Source organism: Bombus huntii, chromosome 18 (genome assembly GCF_024542735.1).
Source record: "Bombus huntii isolate Logan2020A chromosome 18, iyBomHunt1.1, whole genome shotgun sequence".
Taxonomy (NCBI): domain Eukaryota; kingdom Metazoa; phylum Arthropoda; class Insecta; order Hymenoptera; family Apidae; genus Bombus; species Bombus huntii.
In genome coordinates, this window is record NC_066255.1 from 2,306,802 (window position 1) to 2,330,123 (window position 23,322).

At 34.6% G+C, this 23,322-nt stretch overlaps 1 protein-coding gene and 3 long non-coding RNA genes across 6 annotated transcripts; 2 read left to right on the plus strand and 2 right to left on the minus strand.

Annotated features, from left to right (window-relative positions):
• Positions 1 to 277: 277 nt before the first annotated feature.
• LOC126875308 (uncharacterized) lies at positions 278 to 6,183 on the plus strand. Of its 2 annotated transcripts, XM_050638156.1 has the most exons (10): positions 278 to 761; positions 980 to 1,193; positions 1,265 to 1,475; positions 1,549 to 1,813; positions 2,536 to 2,688; positions 2,782 to 3,363; positions 3,460 to 3,872; positions 3,955 to 4,162; positions 4,282 to 4,491; positions 4,625 to 6,183. In XM_050638156.1, exons 1-10 carry the CDS (start codon positions 734 to 736, stop codon positions 4,678 to 4,680), a joined length of 2,340 nt encoding a protein of 779 aa, XP_050494113.1. In that variant the 5' UTR covers positions 278 to 733; the 3' UTR covers positions 4,681 to 6,183. The 2 variants fall into 2 exon arrangements, with proteins under 2 accessions (XP_050494113.1, XP_050494114.1); XM_050638157.1 differs by having other exon boundaries at positions 291 to 761; positions 4,282 to 6,183.
• LOC126875355 (uncharacterized) lies at positions 3,403 to 7,759 on the minus strand. Its single transcript, XR_007693360.1, has 3 exons — positions 7,612 to 7,759; positions 7,054 to 7,167; positions 3,403 to 3,645 (listed from the first exon to the last, which is right to left on the minus strand). It is a non-coding gene; the product is annotated as an uncharacterized LOC126875355 (long non-coding RNA).
• Positions 7,175 to 10,766, plus strand: LOC126875351 (uncharacterized). Of its 2 annotated transcripts, none has more exons than XR_007693355.1 (3): positions 7,175 to 7,386; positions 7,526 to 10,634; positions 10,711 to 10,766. It is a non-coding gene; the product is annotated as an uncharacterized LOC126875351 (long non-coding RNA). The 2 variants fall into 2 exon arrangements; XR_007693356.1 differs by lacking the exon at positions 10,711 to 10,766 and having other exon boundaries at positions 7,526 to 10,400; positions 10,491 to 10,627.
• A 3,535-nt stretch (positions 10,767 to 14,301) lies between these two features.
• LOC126875353 (uncharacterized) lies at positions 14,302 to 16,693 on the minus strand. Its single transcript, XR_007693358.1, has 3 exons — positions 14,911 to 16,693; positions 14,763 to 14,829; positions 14,302 to 14,361 (listed from the first exon to the last, which is right to left on the minus strand). It is a non-coding gene; the product is annotated as an uncharacterized LOC126875353 (long non-coding RNA).
• Between the last annotated feature and the right edge of the window lie 6,629 nt (positions 16,694 to 23,322).

The window sequence follows — 23,322 nt, forward strand, 5'->3', positions numbered from 1 at the left end:
GTTAGCTTGCATCATTGTCCATTATGTACAATAGTATAGATTCTACTATGGATAATTTGTAATATTAGATTCAAATAAATTTTCATTAACGATGTATCGTTATATTAGATATGTGTAATATAGGAATATGTATATAAAAATCAAAAATTGATATCATAATTACAATTGTTAATAATAAACAATTGTGAAAGTTTTAAGATATCCTAAAAACAAGGACCAAATTTTTATTTTATAGAATTTCCGATCAACTTAAGTTAAAAAAATTTTTAAGAAGGAAAAGGACAATTTTACGTTTTAGGACAATTTATAATTGAAAAATACGAAGTTTTTAGGTATCGAAATGCTATATGCATGATTGCAACAAGAGATAATAATAAATAATAAAACAGAATTAATTTGATAAATTTAGTAATGTTCTATTTATATTCTAAAGAACAATGGACAAGCGTAAAGCTCAGGATAGTCTGAATTCTCCCTCCAATCATCCTTTGTGCAAAATCAATATTTCTAGCAAGAGGGTGAGAGAAACGGATGGGACTGTAGGTATCCGCGAATTGGAGAAGGGGTGCTAATCGGACTACACTATAAGCAAAGCCTGTTGCTGCAGTCACATTTCAAAATCCGTTGTTGCGATAAGTTGCTCGTTCGAATAAAAAAAATTCGATTGTGTGTTAACAGGATTTAAGTATTAGAAAAAAGTTAGTGATGTGCTGTGAATTTCAATCCAAAGATTATGGATAAGCTGACTAATTGGACCCGTGGTCAGTTGCTTCTTATATTTTGATATTTTTTCCCTTTGTTTTTTTTATTACTGTTATTAATTGTTTCACATTATGATAAAAAATACATATATGTGAAAGTAATTCTCCATAACAGATGTAATTAAACACTGGGACATAATAAAAAAAAAGGATCAATTTTATAATTATCCCTCAACTTATATCTTATAATTGTTTAATTACTCTTACTTTATCTATAGGTATAAATATATCATTATCAACACCAATACCTGGGCAAAATTGTGTTTCAAATTTGTCAACACCTTCAATTTTAGACAAATTACTAATCATTACTCCATCAATCACATCAATACATCAAGAGCTAAAATGGATTTTTCTTTTACATACATATGGTTTTGCCTGCCTCTTCTTTGTACTTGCATTTTACACATTTTTATCTATTCTACACTTAAGGTATGAAATTATATCTTATTCCAGATATACAGAACTACAAATGTATTGAAAAATATTGTATTTTCTTTTAGGTCTCTTATATCAAGTCGGCCTTTTATGTCCACAATTAATATGTTTTTATGTATACTTGGAGCATCAAGAGCAGCATGCCTCTTCATAGATCCATATAATTTTAAAAATATTATGCCCAAAATTATTGGTTCCATTATTTGGGATGTTGGATTTCCATGTGTAACATCTGCCTTTAGTCTCATACAACTGGCTTTTCTGCAATTAACTCAGGTAATTTTAGTGTTCTAGAAAAAATTGAACATTAAACAAAACTGATTTAATATATAGTAAAATATATTTCCAGCTTAAATTTGGACCAGAGAAGATTCAAAAAGAATCTTGTCTCAGTTTAATCATAACAGGACACTTTTTTTTTGTAATTGCTAGTGACGTTGCTCTTACCTCCCATAATTGTTATATAGCAAAATATGTGGTCCAAACAGTGTTCCTTATCTGGAGTATTTTATTGTACTTAACATTTCTACATGCAGGATATAAGATAATTCATTTACTGCAATCTGTGCCAAGTAGTATGTTAATGAGAGACAATTCTAATACACATCAAAAAGGTTTGTTTCTATAAGCTAACTTCAGTTTATATAAAATTATGGTAAAAAAATAAGACTTTATATAATTAATTAATAAGTATTAATAATATGTATCTATTGTAATATATATATTATAGTAGATATTATATTATATTATAAGGTGTAATGTTATTATTAGATACCCGAAAAGGTTCGTGTAGTTTTTTCGGTTACCAATGAATTGATATTAAATTTCGGTCAGTAATTTGTATAATATAATGCATAAAATTCGTATCAGCAAAAAGTTTGATCTATGTAGTTGGTATACAATTAAAAAAAATTCATCCGACATTCGGAAACAGGGAAGATGTATACAATAATGCATGATCTCGTTCTTCTTTCAACTCACCAAAAAATAAGGAATGGATAGAAGTTTCTACCGCATCCTCCTTACAAGCCAGATCTGTCTCCTGTATCATCTATTTTGATCAATGTTAAATTTGCAAATAGTAATTTTAAAAATGATGCAGTGGTCAAATCAGTAATTAGTTCATTTTTTGCAAATAGAAATCGAAGCTTTTACAACGAAGAAATGCACAAAAGTGATAAATGGTGATTATATTGTTAAATAAAATTATGTTACGAAAGACACAGAATATTTGTATTTTGTTCTAGGAATTCGCACGAACTTTTTTTAGTACCTTATATTGATAATATAGGTATTAAACAACTATTTAAATATTTCATATTAAGTGTTGTTTTAGGTATTATGCAACTGGCAATGTTAGCTCCTTATAATAACTTGGCATCATCTGTTGCCACTGCCTTAGTACCTACTTTGCTCAATCCCAAAATTAAAGATGCTGAAATAACAGAACCTGCAACCCTTACAAATGATTTGGACAAAAATCCTAAAGGTAAAAGAGAAATGAAAAAGTATAGGTATAGAAGCAATATATTTTTAATATTTATTATTTAATATTTAAACTTCTTTTATTTTAATATCATAGATCAACCTATGAAAATAACAGAAAAAGAGGAACAGGTTCAAAAAGAATGTGACAAATCACCTTGTAAAAGTATGCCATCCCAAGATGACAAAACAATTCCCAAGTCGACTGTACCAGAAGTATATGTTAGACCCCCGACACCTACGCCATCAGCGACAAATTTACCTATAATAACAGTATCTAGTCCAAGCCGTAGAAGTTCAGTAGCTAGTAGACGAAACAGTGACGCGTCTAGATCATCTCGTAGAAATTCAGAGTGTAGTGTTAGATTTATAAATGAAGAGGATGGTTTCACATCGGAATGTCGACGCAATTCTGACTTTAGTCCTAAACATTCACCCGAGATTGATAGAAGACGATCTCCGGACAAGATGTCTCGAAGATATTCTGAAAATGTGACACCTTTAGGAAATATTAGAGATTTAAGACGATGTTCTGATTTTTCACATGAAAAGAATAGAAGTTCTCAATTTGCTGCTAAATTAAAAAGGAATAGCGATTTTGGGAATAGAACACCTAGGCGAATGTTACCTCCGACCGATCTTCATAAATTGCCAAAAGTCGTGGACCTAAGTCCTACAGGTAAATAAAACCTAACAATAACACACGTACACACATTGGTTATCAATCCTAGTATAAATACACTTTTATTTCAATTATATTTCATTTATATTTTAGGTTCAAGACGTAATTCTGATGTTAGCGGTTTTACTCCCCGAACTGAGATACGTAGAAATTCAGATATTTCCTTTCGACGTAATTCGGAATTTGTTCAAGTCAAACCACTGGATTTAAATCGCCGAAGTAGTGATATTAGTATTAGAAGCTTGAGCAGAAGTCCAACTCACGGCCGTAGCATAGTTCCTGAAAAAATAGAGATACAAGAAAAATCTGAATCTGATTCGGATCAACCAGATTGTAGTGAAAAAGCAGCTCTAATGACAGAAAAAAGTAAAGATAAAGATGATGATGGAAAATTACGGAAGAAAAATTTATCTTGGAAAAATGAAAAGGAGAAAGAAGATGTTGAAGATATAACGGTCGAAACTAATTTGCTTCCCGAAAATACTAAAGTCGACGGAAAAGTTGGGGTATTTTTATTTCACTTTAATGTTTGTCTCAAAAATTAACTTTTGTTATATCATTTTACAAGGTTGAATACTTTTTTTTCAGAATAGCGATTTTACGCTTCATTCAATATTAAATCATATTGCGTATGTCAATAGGACTAAATCCGATACGCCTTTACATATGTTGGAAGAAAATACAGCGGCAGTTAGGAGATCGCAAATTCGAAAAGTATTAAATGTAACATATGCAACTGCGGTTTTAGGAATCATTTTATGCATTACAGATGTAGCACGTATTTTTGGGCCATACGGTAATTTAATATAAAATACAAGATTACTAGCATAAATGTATTAAATGCTATATAACAAATTTGATTTTTGAGAAAAGGAAAATTTTTGTAAAAAACTACAAATCTTTTTTTTAATATAGGTCTCTTAGCCGAGACTACAAAACATGGTATGCAACTAATCGTCACACAATATCCCAGACCATGGCCGTGGTTTATATATCAAACTTTGTGCAGAGGTTTGGAACTAATCATGGGTTGGGCAATGGCGAGTATTACAAAACAACCATCAGTAAGCCCACGACATCAATATCTAGGCAGTTATCCTAATTATAACATACATGTGAAAAGAGGTAATAATCCTTATATATAAAGCAATATACTGTTAAGTTGAGAATTATGAATTGAAATGCCAAAATGAATATTTTTAAAACATTATATTTTATTTGAGTTTATATTCTAAATCTTATAGAAATATATTTACAGTTTTACAATTATTCAAAATTCAAATAAGGAAATCTTATTTGTTCATAATATTATAATGAAGAAGAAAAGAACAAATAATCACAAAAATATAATATAAATTTAAATGTAATTGATAGCAAAAGCAAAAAGAGATAAAAGACAGTTAAAATATTCTTTAAATGAATATAGCAATAGATCAGTATGTTGTCTCAAACATGAATGTGTGTTCTAATAACTTATATATAAAAGTACATATACTACATTTCTAAAGAGAAATTTTACACAGGAAATATTCTTCTAAAGAATATATCTTGATTGAAAAATGTTTCTATTTTTCAGATTAGATTAGTTTTTAAACACATTATTTTGATAATGTTTCAGTTCCTTTTATTTTAATCGTAAGCAAAATATTTTACAATTTAATGGAATAATGAATCTCTAGAAAAGAGCTACTGCTTCCTAAAAGAAATACCTGATATCTGTATATAAAAAAATATTGTATTAGTAGACAAATTACTCATAAATAAGAAGATTTTATTCTACATCTATTGCACCAATTGATAATTAATAGTAATAACAATTCAAGTTTAAAGTGCCCTACTATTGAATGTTTAACAAAAACTCTTTGTAACTGATATATAATCAATCTATCTGCAAATGCAAATCGTAACAGTGTTGTGATCCTACATGTGATATACAATCGTGTCTAGAATAGGAGGCCATTTTACGCTTATGTAAGTGTCATATAACAATGTAACAAACTACTTATGAGATAAGAGACTGGTAAATTTTGTTACTTATTATTTAGTATTTTATTTAAAAAAAATTCTTTGCAAGCTTTTGCAAAAATGTTAAGTTTTCTTGAATTAAATAATTTTCATAACCAAGGTTTTGTAAGTAATAACAGGTATTACTTGATAGTACAACCATACTATGAAATTATAACAATATTATATTAACATATTTTTATATTCTTAATAACATTAATTGTCATGAAATATTGAAATTATTAATCAAGAATATGTGACTCGATCATCTCAATGAAAATAATGCGTGTATGTGTGCGTGTTTTGCGTGCGTGCGTGCGCGTGCGTGGAAGAAAAAGAGAATGGATAGAGAGAAAATAATTTATATATGGATTTTGATATGTGATATATTAGCTCAAAACTTTTGTGTTATATAATGCAATAATTATTCTTTCTATTTTGTTTATATTATTAAAATCTAGATTCGAGGAATCAAATATATTTAAATTATTAATAGCACATTATTATAAAGTATGGAATATAAAGTATTACGAAATATGGAGCAAAATAGATAATTATACTTACACAAGCGTGAAAGGTCTCACTATTTGTTTAGAAAAATCATATTAGGTAAATGTTCAATGTGCCAAATCTTATGTTAACGATATTAAATGTTTATAAAGATTGACTCATATAAATTAGTCTTTTAAAATTATTGGTATAAATCGATATTTATATACTATTCAGTGTACGTACAATAATGAATAACATTTTAACTGTACTGATGAATGCTGTTCAAAATGATAGTACACAATAAACCGCTATTTTTATCGATCAACGTCAGATTATTAGAAAAGAACCTATTCCATCACACAAAGCTTAACGAGAATTTTGCATAATAATAAAAATTAAGAAATTTAACACTCCCCTTTACAATATTTTTTTAAACATTTTATGAAATATAGCAAATATTATGCATAATTATTTAAAATTATGTTCAATACAAAATTCGGATGATGTATAAAAGCGAAGGATTAGATTAGAATTACAGCGGGGAGAAACTTATTAATATTATATTCTTATCTTATCTTATAATATTGTATTATATTGTTATTATCACAGAGCAGATCTCTAATTTTGTAGGTTCTTGTATATGCTAATGTTTGTTAAGCTCACCACTTAGCCGCATGGCGCAGCACTAGTCTGGGAACAACTATCTATTTGTAAAATTTTGTATCACTGGTAAGTCAAAGAGGAAATCTCCTTCCTGAAGCGGGTAAGACCCTTAATGTCGGGAGTTGAGGTTTACAAAGTGACAACCATAGAATGCTGCGACCGATAAGTTAAGATTTTGTATTTAATACTATCCTTCGGTGAAAGCATTGAAGCTAAAGAACATGCATTAAGAATGGGATATATTCGTCTGTGGTAAAGAATATGATCTAAACCATTATTATTACTCAGTGACTAAACAAAGAATATTAATTATGAAGTATTATTAAATATGTATTACTATTTCAAACAAAAGAATTTAACAAAATCACAATTTCCAAATTAAATATTTACAAGGCTTGTAAGAAGTAAGTACAAAACCACTGTATGGCGATTTTACACCTCTGGATCGATGGAGATTTGTAAAGAAAGTTCGTGTAAAATTGACCTCAAGCATGATTTTCGTTAAAATTTATTTTAATTGCAACGTACCTTACTTATCATGAACACATAGACCCACGTCACAATTTTTACACTCATAGCGCGATAGTTTTTCAAATTGCTCTTCGTTTCCTATTTTGAAGCGACAATTTGAGGTTGAAGATTCTAAAAAATCATAAAGATACGGATCGGCATGTTAGAAAGCGCATCTAGTAATGGTATATTTATATTAACGAAAAGCAACGATTGATACCTGACGTTGGCGTATCAAAAACGAAGATTATATATTCTGTCTGTATATTGTTAACACTGTTATAGAACGATGTGAGGGCAAAAGAAGTATGAAGCAAGACAAATGAAAATGATCATTTAGTTTAAAAAACGGTGAGCGTATAAGTCAATAGAGTGAGTTATTATAGTAGCGCGTCGTAATATAAGATGGCGCATAATGCCTAAGAGGTTAATGTCGGAAGTTGTGTTTTATAAATCGGTTGTTACCATACCACTTTGATCTATTTGTTAGGATTTGTAACGCAGTATGATCTTGAATCTGCAACCTATAATACTACTATATTATCGACAGACGAAATATGAGAATAGACAAATTACCTTATGGACCTTCGTAGCCCAACGCGAATGTCATACCAACTTAGGAATTTGATACTAATTTTAGCGTCTTTTATTCACAAACGGCGGCCATTTGATAAAGTATTTATGAAAGAAGTATTAGTGAGAACTAAACAACAGTCATGTGTAAATGCATGTGTGCCGATAGAGAGGGGAGACGTTTGATAGGCAATTGCGTGCTAGATGGAGTCACGATATGTATCGCGCAAATATTATATAAGACACACACAAATAAAGAAATAGACGAGTGAACAAAGCTACAGCGGTTTTTACTAGTAAACTAAATAATTTCAAAATCATAAAATATCTTTAAAAGTTTCTTTTACAGATACACCATGCATATATGTATTTCAACAAAGTAAGTTTATCGACCACATGTTTATAACTTGCGTTGCATCTCGCTGTTTACAGAAAAATCAGAGTTTAATAATTCACGTGAGGCATATATCGATAAAGAAGATTTCTGTAATTGTTACACATGTTTTCATGTTGCATTATAGTGATTTTATTTTTATCTTAAATCGTAATAATGTTTGGATATATAAATATGTAGTTTTACAAAATCAGGTAGATTCTTTTTATGGAAATATATTTGTTTATAATTTTGTCATAGAAGAAAATTTGGGAATCTTTCCCTAATTTCTTATATCGTTATTTTTCTCAGTTAATTCAATCATGGTAGTTTACTTTCAGCTAGATGGACTACAAACCTACAAACAAGTGGCTATGATTGTTATTAATATAGAAAGAGGACATTTTAAATGTCTTTCTTTCATGTTAATTCCATTACCACTATACGTACATATAGAATGATAAAAACAATAATAATAGATAATTATAACAAACATACGTACTTGGTAATATTAACAGAATTGGCCATGTGAAGCCATGAAAGAAGAACTTACCAATTCCACTTTGAAAACTTCCACCACCTTCAGATTCGCATCTGGCATAGGCAAAACAGGTTCGTTAATGTTAAATAGAAGAAGGTTGAACTTGTTGAACCTTTTTCTCTTCTGAATTTTCATATACAGTTTTTCGTATTTACATGTCTCCACAAAAGACGAAGCCGACAATAGTTTAAATTCCAGTATCGGAACTCTCAGAACAGTTCAGTAAATAGAAATATTATCTAATTTTGCGACTGCTGAGTCTTTGATTTCCTTGATTCATTCTTATGGTGAAGAGATCAAGTTTAGTATTAATCTCGGATAAAGCAGCATGAGGAGAGGCCTGTAGACGATCGAATAATGATGATAAAGAATTGTCATCCGATCCGTGCAAATCTGAGGATGTTGAGGTTGAATCAGAGCAGTTTATGAGTGTGTCGGTGGACTAAGAGTGACCAGATCTCATCAAGCATAAAGAGCGTGCATAGAAACTAATTCCACAAGATACACAAGTCACAGGTTTGTCACTATCACTAATCCACAATCTAATACAGCAATCGTTATAGGTGTAATAGAGTTCAATAGGACACTTATTCACAAGAATATAAAACAGTCCGAGAAAACTAGGTTGGTAACAGTAGAATACACAGAGCAAAACAAGACACGGCTTAGCACAGCAATTACGAAGTAGTCTTAACACGTCACCTCGCAAGGTCAGCATTTGTTTGCTTAATCGCTTCAACTCAGCTTAAAAACTAAGTCGCGAGATAGTTTTTCATATAACTCGTAAACTAAGACCGACCGCCGGTTATATGCTCAGGAAAAAATTGTTCAAAATGTTGAGACTTACAAGATACTACATATTTAACATTAAAATTGTAAAGGGCGTTACATTGACAGATTCACCAATTAAGCGTGATAGCCAAATACCGAGTTCTTCACGATTTTGAATACTACAAACTGTGAATCGACATTAACTATACAATAGTTATAAAATTTTTTTTTTATTTATTTATTTAAATTTTACAATTTGTCCAGACATTTGGTAAAGTATTATAGCGGTATACTAATATATCATGTGGGTGGCTACCCCCAGTGGGGTACCATCATCGTGTTTGTTAGGTTATGTCCTTTGTGAGATCTGTTGGGCGAATAACTATAAAATTTTTTTTTTATTATTTATTTATTTAAATTTTACAATTTGTCCAGTAGGACATTTGGTAAAGTATTATAGCGGTATACTAATATATCATGTGGGTGGCTACCCCCAGCGGGGTACCATCATCGTGTTTGTTAGGCTATGTCCTTTGTGAGATCTGTTGGGTGAATAACTATAAAATGATGCTATAATATTATGAATAATAAATTGACACAATATATAATTCTATATTCCAGAATTTAAAACGTAATAGTTCAATAAACGATTCGCTTAAAGTTATTCACATTCACATTTTACAAAATTTCATTTACGTCGAGTAATATTAACGTTTCCATAGACTAGGCATGTTGTGTTTAATAATAACAAAATATAGTGTTGCAGAACATTTATTATTGTTATAATAATGTAGAAGTGCACAATGTGCCATCTCAGACGTGAATCTTTTATATATGTATATATATATGTATGTATTTATTAGTTACAGTGTCAAGGTCACGGAATGTCCAGTCAACTATCCAGTCAACTATCTTCTCGTCATTCCTGTCACATAATACGTTTTCTATATTACACTTCTCTTTCCTCTTTCTATTTATAATCTTACTGTTCTCAGATAATACGTACCTCTGCTAGCAATTTCCTAGTCAATACCTGTTAAAATTTCTTAAATTCCTACATCTGGTCCTAGCAATTAACTTCTGACTGCTTTTGTTCTCACTTCTCAGGTACTCCAATATAGTACTGTAGATCTGTATATTATACTATAGCATCTTACAGGCCAATGCCATTAATTCCTGCGTTTTCCAAAATTCTAGAGAAAATAATATACGACCGTCTAAAACCAACAATAGGGAAAGAAAATTGAAAATATCCAATTGAACGGTACTCACATAACACAAACAAGGCAAGTTAAATACCGAGTACTTCACTTAACATACAACTTACATGGGAGCAACATAGTAAATCAATTATAGACAAAATATGGATAACAAGAAGACAGATGTACTGGCTAACTAGTCGAAATTCTAAACTTAGCATAGGAAATAAATTACAAATATACAAAACGATAATAAAATAAATTTGGACGTACGGAATACCGTTATGGGGGACAGCAGCAATGAGGCACAGAAATAAACTAGACTCGTTACAATCGAAGATACTAAGAACAATAGTCAACGGTTAAAGAAGAAATTGGCAACTACGCAGAAAAATACATCGCATAGAAACTCTCATAGAAAGAAGATTAAAAAGAAAACACCTCACTGACCTCACTAAAGAAATAAAATAGACAAATTCGAAGATGGTATTCCACTAGGGGTAGACATTCACTTTTTATTATTTAGCAATAAAGCTAGAAAAATTTACCAAATGTCCAGCTGGACAAATTGTAAAGTACAAATTAAATAATAAAAAAAAAATTATATTGGTAGTTCCTTTCACTCTGAATTGATCATTTTCTCAGATTTCTTTTCCACTATTTTAAAAATCTAAGATACAAAGCATGTCTCAAGGAAAGTCTCCCATAGAAAGAAGACTAAAAAGAAAACCTTACCCCACTGATCCCACTAAAGAAATAAAATAGCCAAACTCGAAAATGATATCCCGCTGGGGGTATCCGTCATCCACATGTTATCTAGCAATTAAGTTAGAAAAATTTACCAAATGTCCAGCTGGACAAATTGTAAAGTACAAATGTAAAGTACGGGAAATTTGGTTTCTCTCACGTATGATGCCTTCCATTAGCGACCTTCTTTGTGAGGCATGTAGCACCCTTCCTTACCAACTTACCTTTTTTTCCTAGCCAATTAGCAAGGATAACCGTTGCCCTCGCTTTCCTCCTGAAAATTGCCATTGACAAATCCGCTTATCCGGTGGTCTTAGACACATCCATAACTAGTCGTGACCATCGTCACAGGAATTTAGTTGCTTCAGGTTTCTTGACCAATCAGCATCTCAATTTGTTGACCATTAGTCGACGTTTTAACTATTATCACTAAAACTTATGTTCTACGAGAAGAGATTGTTGAACTAAAGTGCATATTTTAATTTGTTAACCAAGTGTTATCGTCGGTACAACCACATCTTTGACGTGTTTCGTTGGCGAGCTTCTTCGCGATCGGTCGAACATTTTTGGTCCTTCAGATACACGTGCACAGTCTTCAAGATAGCAAGTTCCAAGAACGACGAAATCTCGCAGCAAGGTAAGCTCTTTAAAGTGTTTCGCCAATTCCTGTTCCTTGCACAACACCAACACCCGTCAAAAGCATGGCGACCGCATCAAACATCGACTACCTGCAACAAAAACGCAATCAGCATCTCGACAACATCAAGTTCATAACGAAAGACATTGACGATTACCAACAGTCCAACAATTATAACGTTGGTGCTTTAAAAAGATATAAAGCCCAACTCGAGTACGAGTGGAAACAATTCCGACTCGTCCAGGAGGAATTATACGATCTCGAAGAAGAAGAGAATACTGAGGAGCGCGAAGCGTTTGGCTATTACATATCCCTGGCTGCTCGAATAAAGAATCTCATAGAAAGCAGGGAACCATCAACCCCATCGACACCCACAGGCAGCGGATTTCCTGCGAAATGTTCGTCCAATAACACTCTCTCCTTGACAGCAGATAACAGTGACCATCTTGTCAACGCAAATAACAGCGACGCAGCTGACCCTCACCAGAAGAGGTTCGGGTGTCCACGACACATCGCTTTTCACCACAGCCTCGCAATCGTTAATTTTCCAAAAATAACTGAACCATCTCCAACGGCCTTGAGGCAGTTAGTTGACACGGTCGAACAAAATCTCCACTCATTGAACAATTTAGGAGAGCCAATCAATTTAAATACGATAATTATCAGTCTGATCAGTTCAAAATTACCAGCAAAGACCGTGCGAGAGTGGCAACTCACGTTACCTGACAAGGAAGTGCCTCAGTATGCTCATCTACTGAACTTCCTTCGGAAACTGGTATACAACTTGAAATTGGTCTCTACATACAGAGTGACAAGACAGACATGCCCCATCTGCCGAGGACCGCACAAGATTTGGGGATGTGATACTTTCAAGGCGAAATCCGTTAGCGAGCGCCTTAAAGACGTCAAAGCGGCATCCTTATGCACCAATTGCCTGAGAGAGGGGCACTCTATGGTAGATTGTTACGCAGGACCATGTCGTACATGTGGACAATGGCATAACACGATGCTGCATAAGGACAAACGCCACTCAAAGTCTCGTTCCGTTACATTCAGCCAAACCTTCTCTTCGTCGAACAGTCGATCCTCGAGACCCTCTTCGACATCCTCATCACCGACTGGTCATCGGAAATCTACAACGAAACACAGGTCGGAGACGTCACGAAGGGGCTCGTCTCCAGGACCATCCTCCAGCCATCGACGAACGCGTAAATAGTGATGTCGACGATCGACGATTCCAATGACAACTGAACCAATTAAGCCATTAGCATCCAACTCATTATACAGCGCTATATCGTGGAGCAGTGCTCTAGCATGAACTTCATAACAGGAAAACTGGCAAAATAAAGTACTCATCGTTGAAATTGTAGCCATTCTGCATTCAAAACCGCTGACTCCAAAATCCTCTGGTCCAAGTGACCTCCTGATCCTCATTCTCAGCCACTTCCTCATTGGCGATTCATTAATGAACCTGCGAGAGCGAGATTTCAGGGACAGTCCACTCAACCGGCTCTTCAGACGATAACACATTTACCAACTGAAACAGCATTTCTAGAATCGCTGGCATCGGGAATACCTGAATGAGTTGACCAGTCACAATAAATTGAGCAAGGCCGACCACGGCATCAAGGAAGGCACGATCTTCAGCATCAAGGAGGATAATGTGCCCCCAATGCAATGGCCTTTGGACCGAGTCATCAAGGTCCATCCAGGCGCAAACGAGCATCTTGGGTCCAGACGTCAAGAGGCTCGTCCATTACCAAGTCAACTCGATCCCGAGAAGCCCGGACAATTGTTCAGTGTGAAAGCAAAATTTCGCAGTCGAGTTGTCCAACTTTAGTCGACCGATGTTGTTGAGCCGTGTAGCAATCCTCAGAAACATTCCCCTCTATTTGTTTCTTTTTGCTCACCGAGTTCTCATTTGACACGTCATGGTTAAGTTTTTACCAGTTTGAGTTAACAATCAACGTGTTTTGTACTGATCACCATCTTTCTGCCTGTATGTTTTTATCCAGGGAAAGGTGGAGGGGGGCAGTTTCCAACAGGGAAGTCCCCCAAGGTATACTGTCCGGTTGGTAGATTGTTATTAACTAATTCCTTGAAATTTCCGGTTTATGATGAGTTGTTAAAGGATTCAGAGTAAGTGATGAAAATCTAAAAGTCTGAAAAGTCCAAAAATCACTCACCAACAGTAGGAAACCAGATGTATGAAACCAACAAAGAAGATTCCAGATTCCAAAATTCTTGTCCTGTACTATAATCAAAACGTAATGAAATCGGTAATAAAGAATTTTTAATTTCTATAGGACTAATCTCGTATATAATCTCGTATATAGAGGATGATCTCGTGCCCTTAGACATCATAGTTTTCCTCCTCTGCAGCATCATCGTGACAGAAAGAGAGTTCCTCTTGAGCAGACCTCATCTTAACTCATTAGCTCATCGTCTAGAAGTCGAGTTGTACCGCCAAGTGTAATCGCAAGCTCTACGTACAATGTCCATAACGAGAATTGTTAATAAATATATTGGTTAAATATATCCGAGTATTTATATATATTTCTTCAGCACCTATCACGACCTATCCATCTCAAACTGTTTAACAACTACAATGCTTGAACAAAAATGAGCAAATAAATAGATATTAAATAGCACTGTAACTTAGAAATTTCTTTCTACTTTCATGTGACGTATAGATTATTTATAATTATTTATAATTATTTAATTATTATTTCGGATAGCGACTATAGAAACAGATTTTGTTTTCTAATTATTTTAACTGGATGAAAGTAGCAGCGGCTAAAAATATGACAACGACATAAATCAAAATATATGTTGCCTTATTATATTTAAGTCGCAAATTAATCTTTGGTAGATATATACACATACGTTAATGCTGAAGGTAGCAATTACCAGTCTGGAAAGCACTGCTTCATTTCTTTTCCTCAGTTATCTGCTAATTTGTTGTTAATAATATTATTATTCAATTTCTTTCACTAATATAACAATTCTGAAGCGTTATTTTAAAGTCTAGTACCTTAAAATGAGGAAACGTTCAAAATGCCATAATTTCATGAATACGTCGATATGTTACTTGTGTTAGATGGAGATCATGCAAATTATTGATGTTTTGCTGCCCTCATTCAAAAATAGTCTTTTGTCTTCGTATGTCATAAATTATCCACGAAAATCCTCACGTTTTTGTTCCGTCAGATAGAACACATATTACAACATAACTGTAAAAGAAGCCGTTGCAATGAAAATAGAATTATTGAAAAATTGTAGTCTACTAGAATCAAAGCGTTTTATCGAAAGAGTTCTTGACACTGATTACAAAAACTTCGCCTAAAGGGAGAAAAACGTACATATGAAACAAACAAACAAGATATATTGAGGACGAATATAATAATTTAAATTCGTACAGGTTAGTCAATTAGCTGTATTAATAATTAATGAGCTCCTCTAAGCTGTATATTATTGCTTTCTGGATTGCCTCATCTTGCTCTAATAATTAGCTTTTGGCTACTTTCGCTTGTCCTTGCTACAAATACTCTAGTAACCTATAAAACTATATATCTTCATACCTACTATTATATCTTGAGCTTTATATTTTATTAAATTGCCTTTATCTTTGATTATAATAATGTGTTGTTTTCAATATGATACTAACCTGCACTTTTTTATTGCATATATTTTCCATCATTGTTTTACTATGGTATTTTTTGTATATACTCTAATCTTTCTTTACCGAAACTCTATTCTTCCTCTTTTAAATACTTTTCTCTCAGGTATTTTTTCGCTAATCTCACCTCGTTGCATTTTCCTGATTTTCTCCTCGTATTTCTCTGTCCTTTACCCCGCATTTACTCTTTTTTCTCTTTCCTTAGCTCCTCGAATACAATGTAACTCAACGTCTAGTTACATACTTAGACGTAAACATTACTTAAGATGCAACGCATCTGTTTATCTAACGACCTCGAGCCGTCGGCTGCACATCGGTCAACTTCGGCAAATTTCGGCGCTTCGCGAGATAATCGATTATCTCGATAGTTTAGACCATTACGTGTTCAAAAATCTAAAACTCAGCAATGGAACAGGTAGCACGCAATGGTACACTACTCGTTGACAGTCGTTTCGTTTCGTTTTTAATTACGTTAACTAGTCAAATCCCTCTCTTGAAACCAATTGCGTTTTCAATCACGCAAACTAGTCAAATCCTTCCTTTCAAACCAATTCTTTTCTCAATGCTCCACATATTTCTCATTGTCATACCTGTCTCTGTGATCCTGTCTTTTGTCCCTTCATACCTCCATTTTTTATACCTTAATCCTAAATATGTATATTTCTAATAGTAACCTATCATATCATCGAACCCGTTGTGTATCATTGTTGCGAATCACCGCTGCATACATGCGTATCATTTCTTTGATGTGACGGCAAAAAAAAGTCTACAATTGAGCGTTCGAATCCGTTGCGTATCGGCGTTGCACATCAATTTGGATGGGCAAAAGCATCGTTGCGTACATATCAAAACATGGTCCACAGATACAGAACGAACTGATCGGCCACGTGTTTGTTTTTTGTTGTTACAAAAGCTCGTGGACATACAGAAGGACGATGTAACAAAGTGGTAGAGAAATAAAACAAGTGAGTCGTTCTTCTGCAGGTTCACGGCCGAAGAGCAGGATGACACGATATAGTCCAGTCAAATTAGCCTAAGAAGAGGACAAATTCAGTATTAAATTTTCTTGCGCGAACTTATGCAAATTATTCTCGGGAATGAATCCTATATGTTTGCCACTCAAAATTTCTTGCACAGACTTTGCAAAAAATCTCCAAAGTTGTAAAAAACAGGTTTTTTTGCATATAACAACAACTCTAATAATCGGATTGCAAAAAGTTTCAAATAAAAATTGTTAAAATGTGTTAGTTCGTTAAGCCGTAAATTAATTGTTGAGATATGTATAATTTTCTGTGCTGGACTGAGTTAAATGCGTAGTAGAGATACTTGTATGTGAATATCAGTGTGTGGAGGTATGTGTGTGCGCAGCGTCTCGAAAACAAAGGAATGTAAACTCTTCAGTCAGTTAAGAGTCGGTTAACAGTCGGGTATAGAAGAAAGTGCTGAGACGCGTGCAAGTGTGTATCGATGAATATCTTTGAAATCGTCCATGAAATAAATATATTGCTATTGTAATATTAATCCTCAGTATAAATTTAGTGTTCCTATAACATTATTTCGGCTTCAAAGATCCACAATTCTCAACATTAATAAAAACGGCCCGAAATCGCACTATTTTCTATTGCCAATTATTCATGTAAAATTGAGAATGCGAAGTTGAAACATTTTGAAAATGTTGTTTTTCTCCAGTCCAGTTTTTGATGTAATTAATAATTTAGAATATAACCGAATAAAATCGGCTTTATGCTCGTTTAAATAATTATTTTAACGTTGAAGGGCCATTTTCCTTTATCCAATGGAATCCAAACTTCACAGAATTTTTTTATTAATTGGAACCATTCTTGAAAGTGGCAGTGGTGAAAATAAGAGCCAGTTTACTAGACACTAGCCAAGAGATGTCTTTAGCCATTGAGTAGTTTCGTTGTTTATTGTTGGAATGGTGAAACATATAATCACAAGTGTATGTGTGCTGTAAGTGTGTACACTGTAGTATGTGATGTACAAAAACTCCGTACAAAACAATATCGCCGCTACGTGCAACCGTCAACCGGAATCAAATTCAAATTTTCTGGTACTTCTCCGACCAGTATAAATAAACGATCATGCTCTCCAGAAAGTGAGTATCGATCATTCTTATAGCGAGTAGTATCGAGTATTCTCGATTATATAATAACTTGTCTCGTTATTATATAAAACAACACGTTTAGTCTGTGGCGGCACTCGACGACGGAACTTTCCGACGGCTTTGCGACACAAAGCGTAACAGCATCAAAGCGTAAGGCCGACATGCCTAATGTCCTCCCGCCGCGAAAGTCTAACGAACGCGTGCGTAGTGAGGATATCGAGGGGTAACAAAAGAAAATCAGTTTTGAACAAAAGATTCATTCAGTTTTAAACACCGAAGTGCGAGAGGTCAAGCGTAACACGAAGCAAACATAGTCGAGAAGCGTGGATTGTTGATTATTGATTGTTAATCGTTGAACATTGAGAGTATTTCTTGGGCACTTACACTTAAAACTACCTCAAGTCATTCACCACAAACTGGTGATCCCGACACGAAAGAAAGCGAAGGGAGGTATTTAAGATGGTAAATACTAACGAGGCTGCGAACAGCAGAAGCACAGCCAATCAGTTGGTCAGCATGCGTCCACTGCAGCCCCAGAGTATGACGCTATGATTTGCATTATTGGAGGCGCAATTCGAGGCAGCGGATATTACGTGTAACAAAATAAAATTCGTGAACCACGCCAGATGTCTCGAGGTTCGGCACTTGAACCAAGTCGAGGACATAGTGATAAGTCTCCCGGCCACGGGATATAAGAAATTAAAAAACGAACTTATCCGCAAACAGACAGATTTAGACAGTACGAGAGTGTGAAAGTTACCGGAATGTGAAGAAATGGGCGACAGAAAGCCGTCCCAATTTTATCGAGATTTAAAAAAACTCGACAGCCCCTCCACGCCAGACGATTCTATCCTCACGCTTTCGAGAAATCGACTACCAGCTCACGTCCAGTACATCCTGGAGGTTTTGGAAGATACCAAAGTAGAAAATTTAATACGGATAGCCGACCGGATAAAGGAATCATGTCCAGAGAAAGGACGAATTGTCGCCATCGAAACAGAAAGAACGGAAGACAAACGGCAACGCCGCACTTCGGACACGATGAATGACAGGTTGTGCCGAATAGAGGCACAAATCAACGCGCTGAGGCTCGACATTCGTCGTTGTCGGCGATCAAGTTTGAAACATCGCAAATCGAGTTCGAAAGACAGATCGTCTGTTATTATCACGAGGCCTTTCGAGACCGCGCAAGGGAGTGCCGGGCCCCTTGTAACTGAACCCAGCGAAACGGGATCAGCCGTCCGTAAACGCGGCATGCGGTGATGGCTTTGGTATCCCGCCGCATTTTCGTGACGGACAAGGCATCGAGGATCTCTTTCCTCGTGAACACTGGTGTCGATATAAGCGTATACCCGCGCAACAAACTACGCAGACTCGCGAACAAAGATGCGTACAAGCTGTTCGCGGCCAATCGAGTGGCCGGAGCAAACCGAAAACGCCTTTCGCGAGTCGAAACGCGTTCTCTCTAACGCCACGATGTTGCCGCATCCAGTATCGGCAACAGCGCGTGAATGACAAATGGCAACCGCTAGGATTCGTTACAAAATCCTTGACTCCTGCGCGATTAATTCTGTACTTAGAATAATTTTAAATACATTTGACAATATTACGTATCAACTCGTCTCGTCATTATTTAAATCATCCACCACAAATTTAAAAATAGAATAAGAAAAAGAGAGAAAAGGGCAGACAGAAAATTAAACTGCTAACATGTTCTTCTATAATAGTATTTTAACATCAATATTGTAATACGCAATGTGAAAATGAAAAAATTGGAAGCAACCGAACTACGAATAAAACTGAATCACTTCGCTGCTTGTAAAAATAACTTTTAGTATCATAAACATAAGTCAAATAGCAAATAGCATAAATTGAATTTACCCAAACTCTTCTTGAAATCTGACAAAATGATTTTTTATTTTGTCAAAAAAACCTTTACGTATTTTCCATTCGCATTCGCTACGTCGAAACTCCGTCGGGTAGCAGTTAATTTCATTTAAAGTAGAAAACTATTCAGAAACGTATACACACAGCAACGAACCAGTTGTCCTGTTATTGCCTCCTTCTCGACGGTTCAAATTTCAGGGACGATCGACTATGCTCGACCCAGTACGTCATAATTATTCGCAAAAAGTATTACAAACGAAAGTTGTAACCAGACGTGCCGTTAGTAGTCACTCGAGAACTACCATTTTTCGCCAACTTCAGTGTCCCCCCTGCGCGCTCGCTTCTCCTTGTTTCACCGTTTCACCGTTTCGTTCCTAACATTAACGACCAGTTCTGGCAAATTTTTCCGTTCCAACAAGGAAATCGAGGGATCAGGAAACCAAACATATTGCATCGCATCACTAGAGACACTAATTTTTTTTTTCTATTTATTTATTTACATTTTACAATTTGTCCAGTAGGACATTTGGTAAAATATTATAGCTTAGTGGTATAATAATATAACATGTGGATGGCTACCCCCCAGTGGGATACCATCTTCGAATTCTAGAGACACTAATGACCTAATTTTAAGAACTATTATAGATAGAAAGTATATTGTATTCAAAAAATACTTGTGGCGGATGAAAAGAGAGTTGTGCGTTTCGTCCCGGGACTACCGGTGGACTCGTCAGTAAGGCTATGCCCGGTAGTCCCTGCCTTAGACGTAGAGGGAGCCTCGCTGGGTGCGCTATTTGTATCAATCGCTCGTATATTCGACCGCTAGCGAGTTAGACAGACTCGTTGTCGTCGTAGCCCTTTAGTGTCGGCGGTTGGTACCAGCGGATCGCCCGGGAGGTGTTGCGCCGCGTTGATGCCTCGACCTGTCGGCGTCCTGTCGATACCGATCCGCCACATACTTATGTTAATAACGCGACACACTATTTTTCGTTACTATTTACGTTAGAATTTTCCATAATGTCGAAATACTTTCGTGAGAGACTATAACCCGTTAAGAGGTCAATAGCGATATCACAATGAGGAGGAGTTTTGTCTTTTGCATTTTGGAAAATCTGACCAGGATTCAAAAGGCGCGAGGCAATTAACATGGCGTCCGTTCTTTCAAATCTTGTTACGATAACGCTTTAATTAAGACGCGACCTAACGACGATCACGAATCAACGCAGCCCTTCCCCGGTGATAGTCAAAGGCCTCGTTAGACTCTCACTTTCTCTGGAATTAAACCGCAAATCGGGCCTGTAATTTTGCCGTACAAATTCCATGCCGCAGAGCGAAATTCCGGCATTATTGCCGTAATCACGAAACGATAACGAGACACCTTTTGACCGAGATTCTGCGAACGAATAGCGTTTCGTTTCCAAAACGAATTTCGTTTGGCGGAAATTTAAACAAAATCCGAAACAACATGGTGTTCTGCAACTGTCGTTAATCCTTTAAGATAAAAAAGATTGACGTAAAATTTTGACAGAATGAAACTTCACGATAAATTCAGGTGAAATTAGAGCGAAGCTTATAATGGGAACATAGTTTGCTTGTCTGTTGTCATAAAATGAGATATACAGAATATATTAAAAAATATAGTATATGTAATACGAAACTTCATACTATTCATGTTATTATGGATACAATATCACAATATGTTCATATATTTAAATCTCATCCAAAAGAGATTATTGTATGTAGAACACAGTTTAACTGTATTTTGAATTCTTGTTTATCAGATCACAATTGATAAGTTGAGATTAGGATGACTATCCTTATTTAAAACAATTTTGTGACTGTTACTTGCTAATATACTTCACATCCTATGTACATTTTAAATATGTTACGCAAAATCGAAGTTACAAGGAACAATAATAAGAATTCAATATTTCAATAACGCCTTTCACGATTATAATTAAATATTTTTCAAAATGTCGCATGAGTGTTACATCTAGCACCCCTCACACAAAAGTTTACCAATTTATAATGTATGTACTACATATATTGTAATATCATAGAATAGATCTGAATTAGAAATCGGTTGAAAATAGAAAAAACCGTGTACGTCGTGTTTCTGTGGTTCGTTTACATTTAAGAGTGCCTACGTGACTAAAGGCACGTAGTTGGTAGTTCTTACATAGGTATGAGGGAAACAATAGACAACGTTAGAAGAAGGACGGTTTCGCTATCGAAGGCGAATCGAAAAGTGTGCGTGTTGCGAGAATGAGAGCTAATTGAGTCGTCGAAGAGTAGAGTCGTTAGAGTTTTCGAGTCGTTGAAGAGTAGAGTCGTGAGAATTGATAGAGTTGTTAGAGAGAGAGAGTGTGTGTGTTAGATTCGTTGTGACGAGAGTGGTCAAATAACTGTAAAGTTATTTGATATAGATACGAGTATTGCATTTAGTTTCTGTTAAATATCGTTCTCTGTCCAATTTATATTTGTATATTCAATTTAATATTAATAAATTGTAAGTAATCGAAAAAAAAAATTTCTATCCTTATTTTTCGATATTACAATATGCACCTAGTAGATTGACCAGTTATGATTTACAGATTATATAGAATTCCATTTTATGATTTTATAATTTTTCGTTAAATAGGATAATCAAATAACTTGCAGTTAGTAAAATTTCATTTATTTTATCGTCAAACTTGTGCAAGGGAACATATTAATACTGGTAACTTTAGTGACTTGCAAAATTTCAATAGTGCAAGACAGGCCAGATATTCAATTGCAATTGGTTGCTATCCATATTTTCATCGGTCTTACAATAACCTTATGCTATCAATTATGAATTAAAAAGTTATGAAATCACAACTCACCCAAGGCCAATGGTTATGACTTCTTTTCGAAGATCCATTGAAATCTCGAGTTTGTTGTTTGAGACACCCAGTTACCACAAAACATAAACACCACTTTATTACAGCCGACGTAAACAAAAGATGACAGATTAACAGAATATTCTTCAAATATTCTTCGGACAACAAACACAGGCTTACACACTCACTGTTTTAAAGTCACAGTTTGTCGTCGAACTTTTGCCAAATAACTTGATACGTACATATATACGTCCCTGGAAATCAGTTTACGACGATAATACATACGTAACATGTTATATTGCAACCGAACGTGAATTTCTCGGGAAATACCTCGATATCGTTTATTTATGCGTCTCTCAAATGCGAATTTTACTATACACCTCGTTTAAGGTACGCCATTTTGCAAAACGATTATCACAAGATTACTGCTTACATCGAGATCGAGAATAGATTCGCAGGAAGCTAGATGCCACGATTTTTTCCTGCGCTTTACACCTTTCCGGAGCTGTGATTGGTTAATTTCCTGGTGCCATATTTGGTCTCGCCGAGAATCGCAAACGTACGTCGAAAGCAATGCGAGGCAATTATTTAACTTATTTCATAATGTTATTTATTATATATCGTGAAAAGTTCTGAATATTCGGATTCTTCGGTTTTCGTTTCATCGTGTATTAGCATTATCGGCTCTCGGTATCGAATTGACAAACAGAATTTTTCTCATATAAAGTAAGTCACATTAAGTATATGTATATGTATGGTCGAAGCAATGCAATTAAAAATGTTTCTATTTTAATTGGAATTATTTATCAAAATACAGACATTTTACCAAGTATTTATTTTATAAATCATATATTATATATACATACATATAAATATATATATACACACATATAT

What these genes read in the sequence shown, in the direction of transcription:
- LOC126875308 (XM_050638156.1), top strand. Translation starts at nt 734, where the DNA reads ATGGATAAGCTGACTAATTGGACCCGTG. An exon ending in AAGTCGACGGAAAAGTTGGG is followed by an intron (nt 3,873 to 3,954) that starts GTATTTTTATTT and finishes CTTTTTTTTCAG; the next exon opens with AATAGCGATTTTACGCTTCA. An exon ending in ACGTATTTTTGGGCCATACG is followed by an intron (nt 4,163 to 4,281) that starts GTAATTTAATAT and finishes TTTTTAATATAG; the next exon opens with GTCTCTTAGCCGAGACTACA.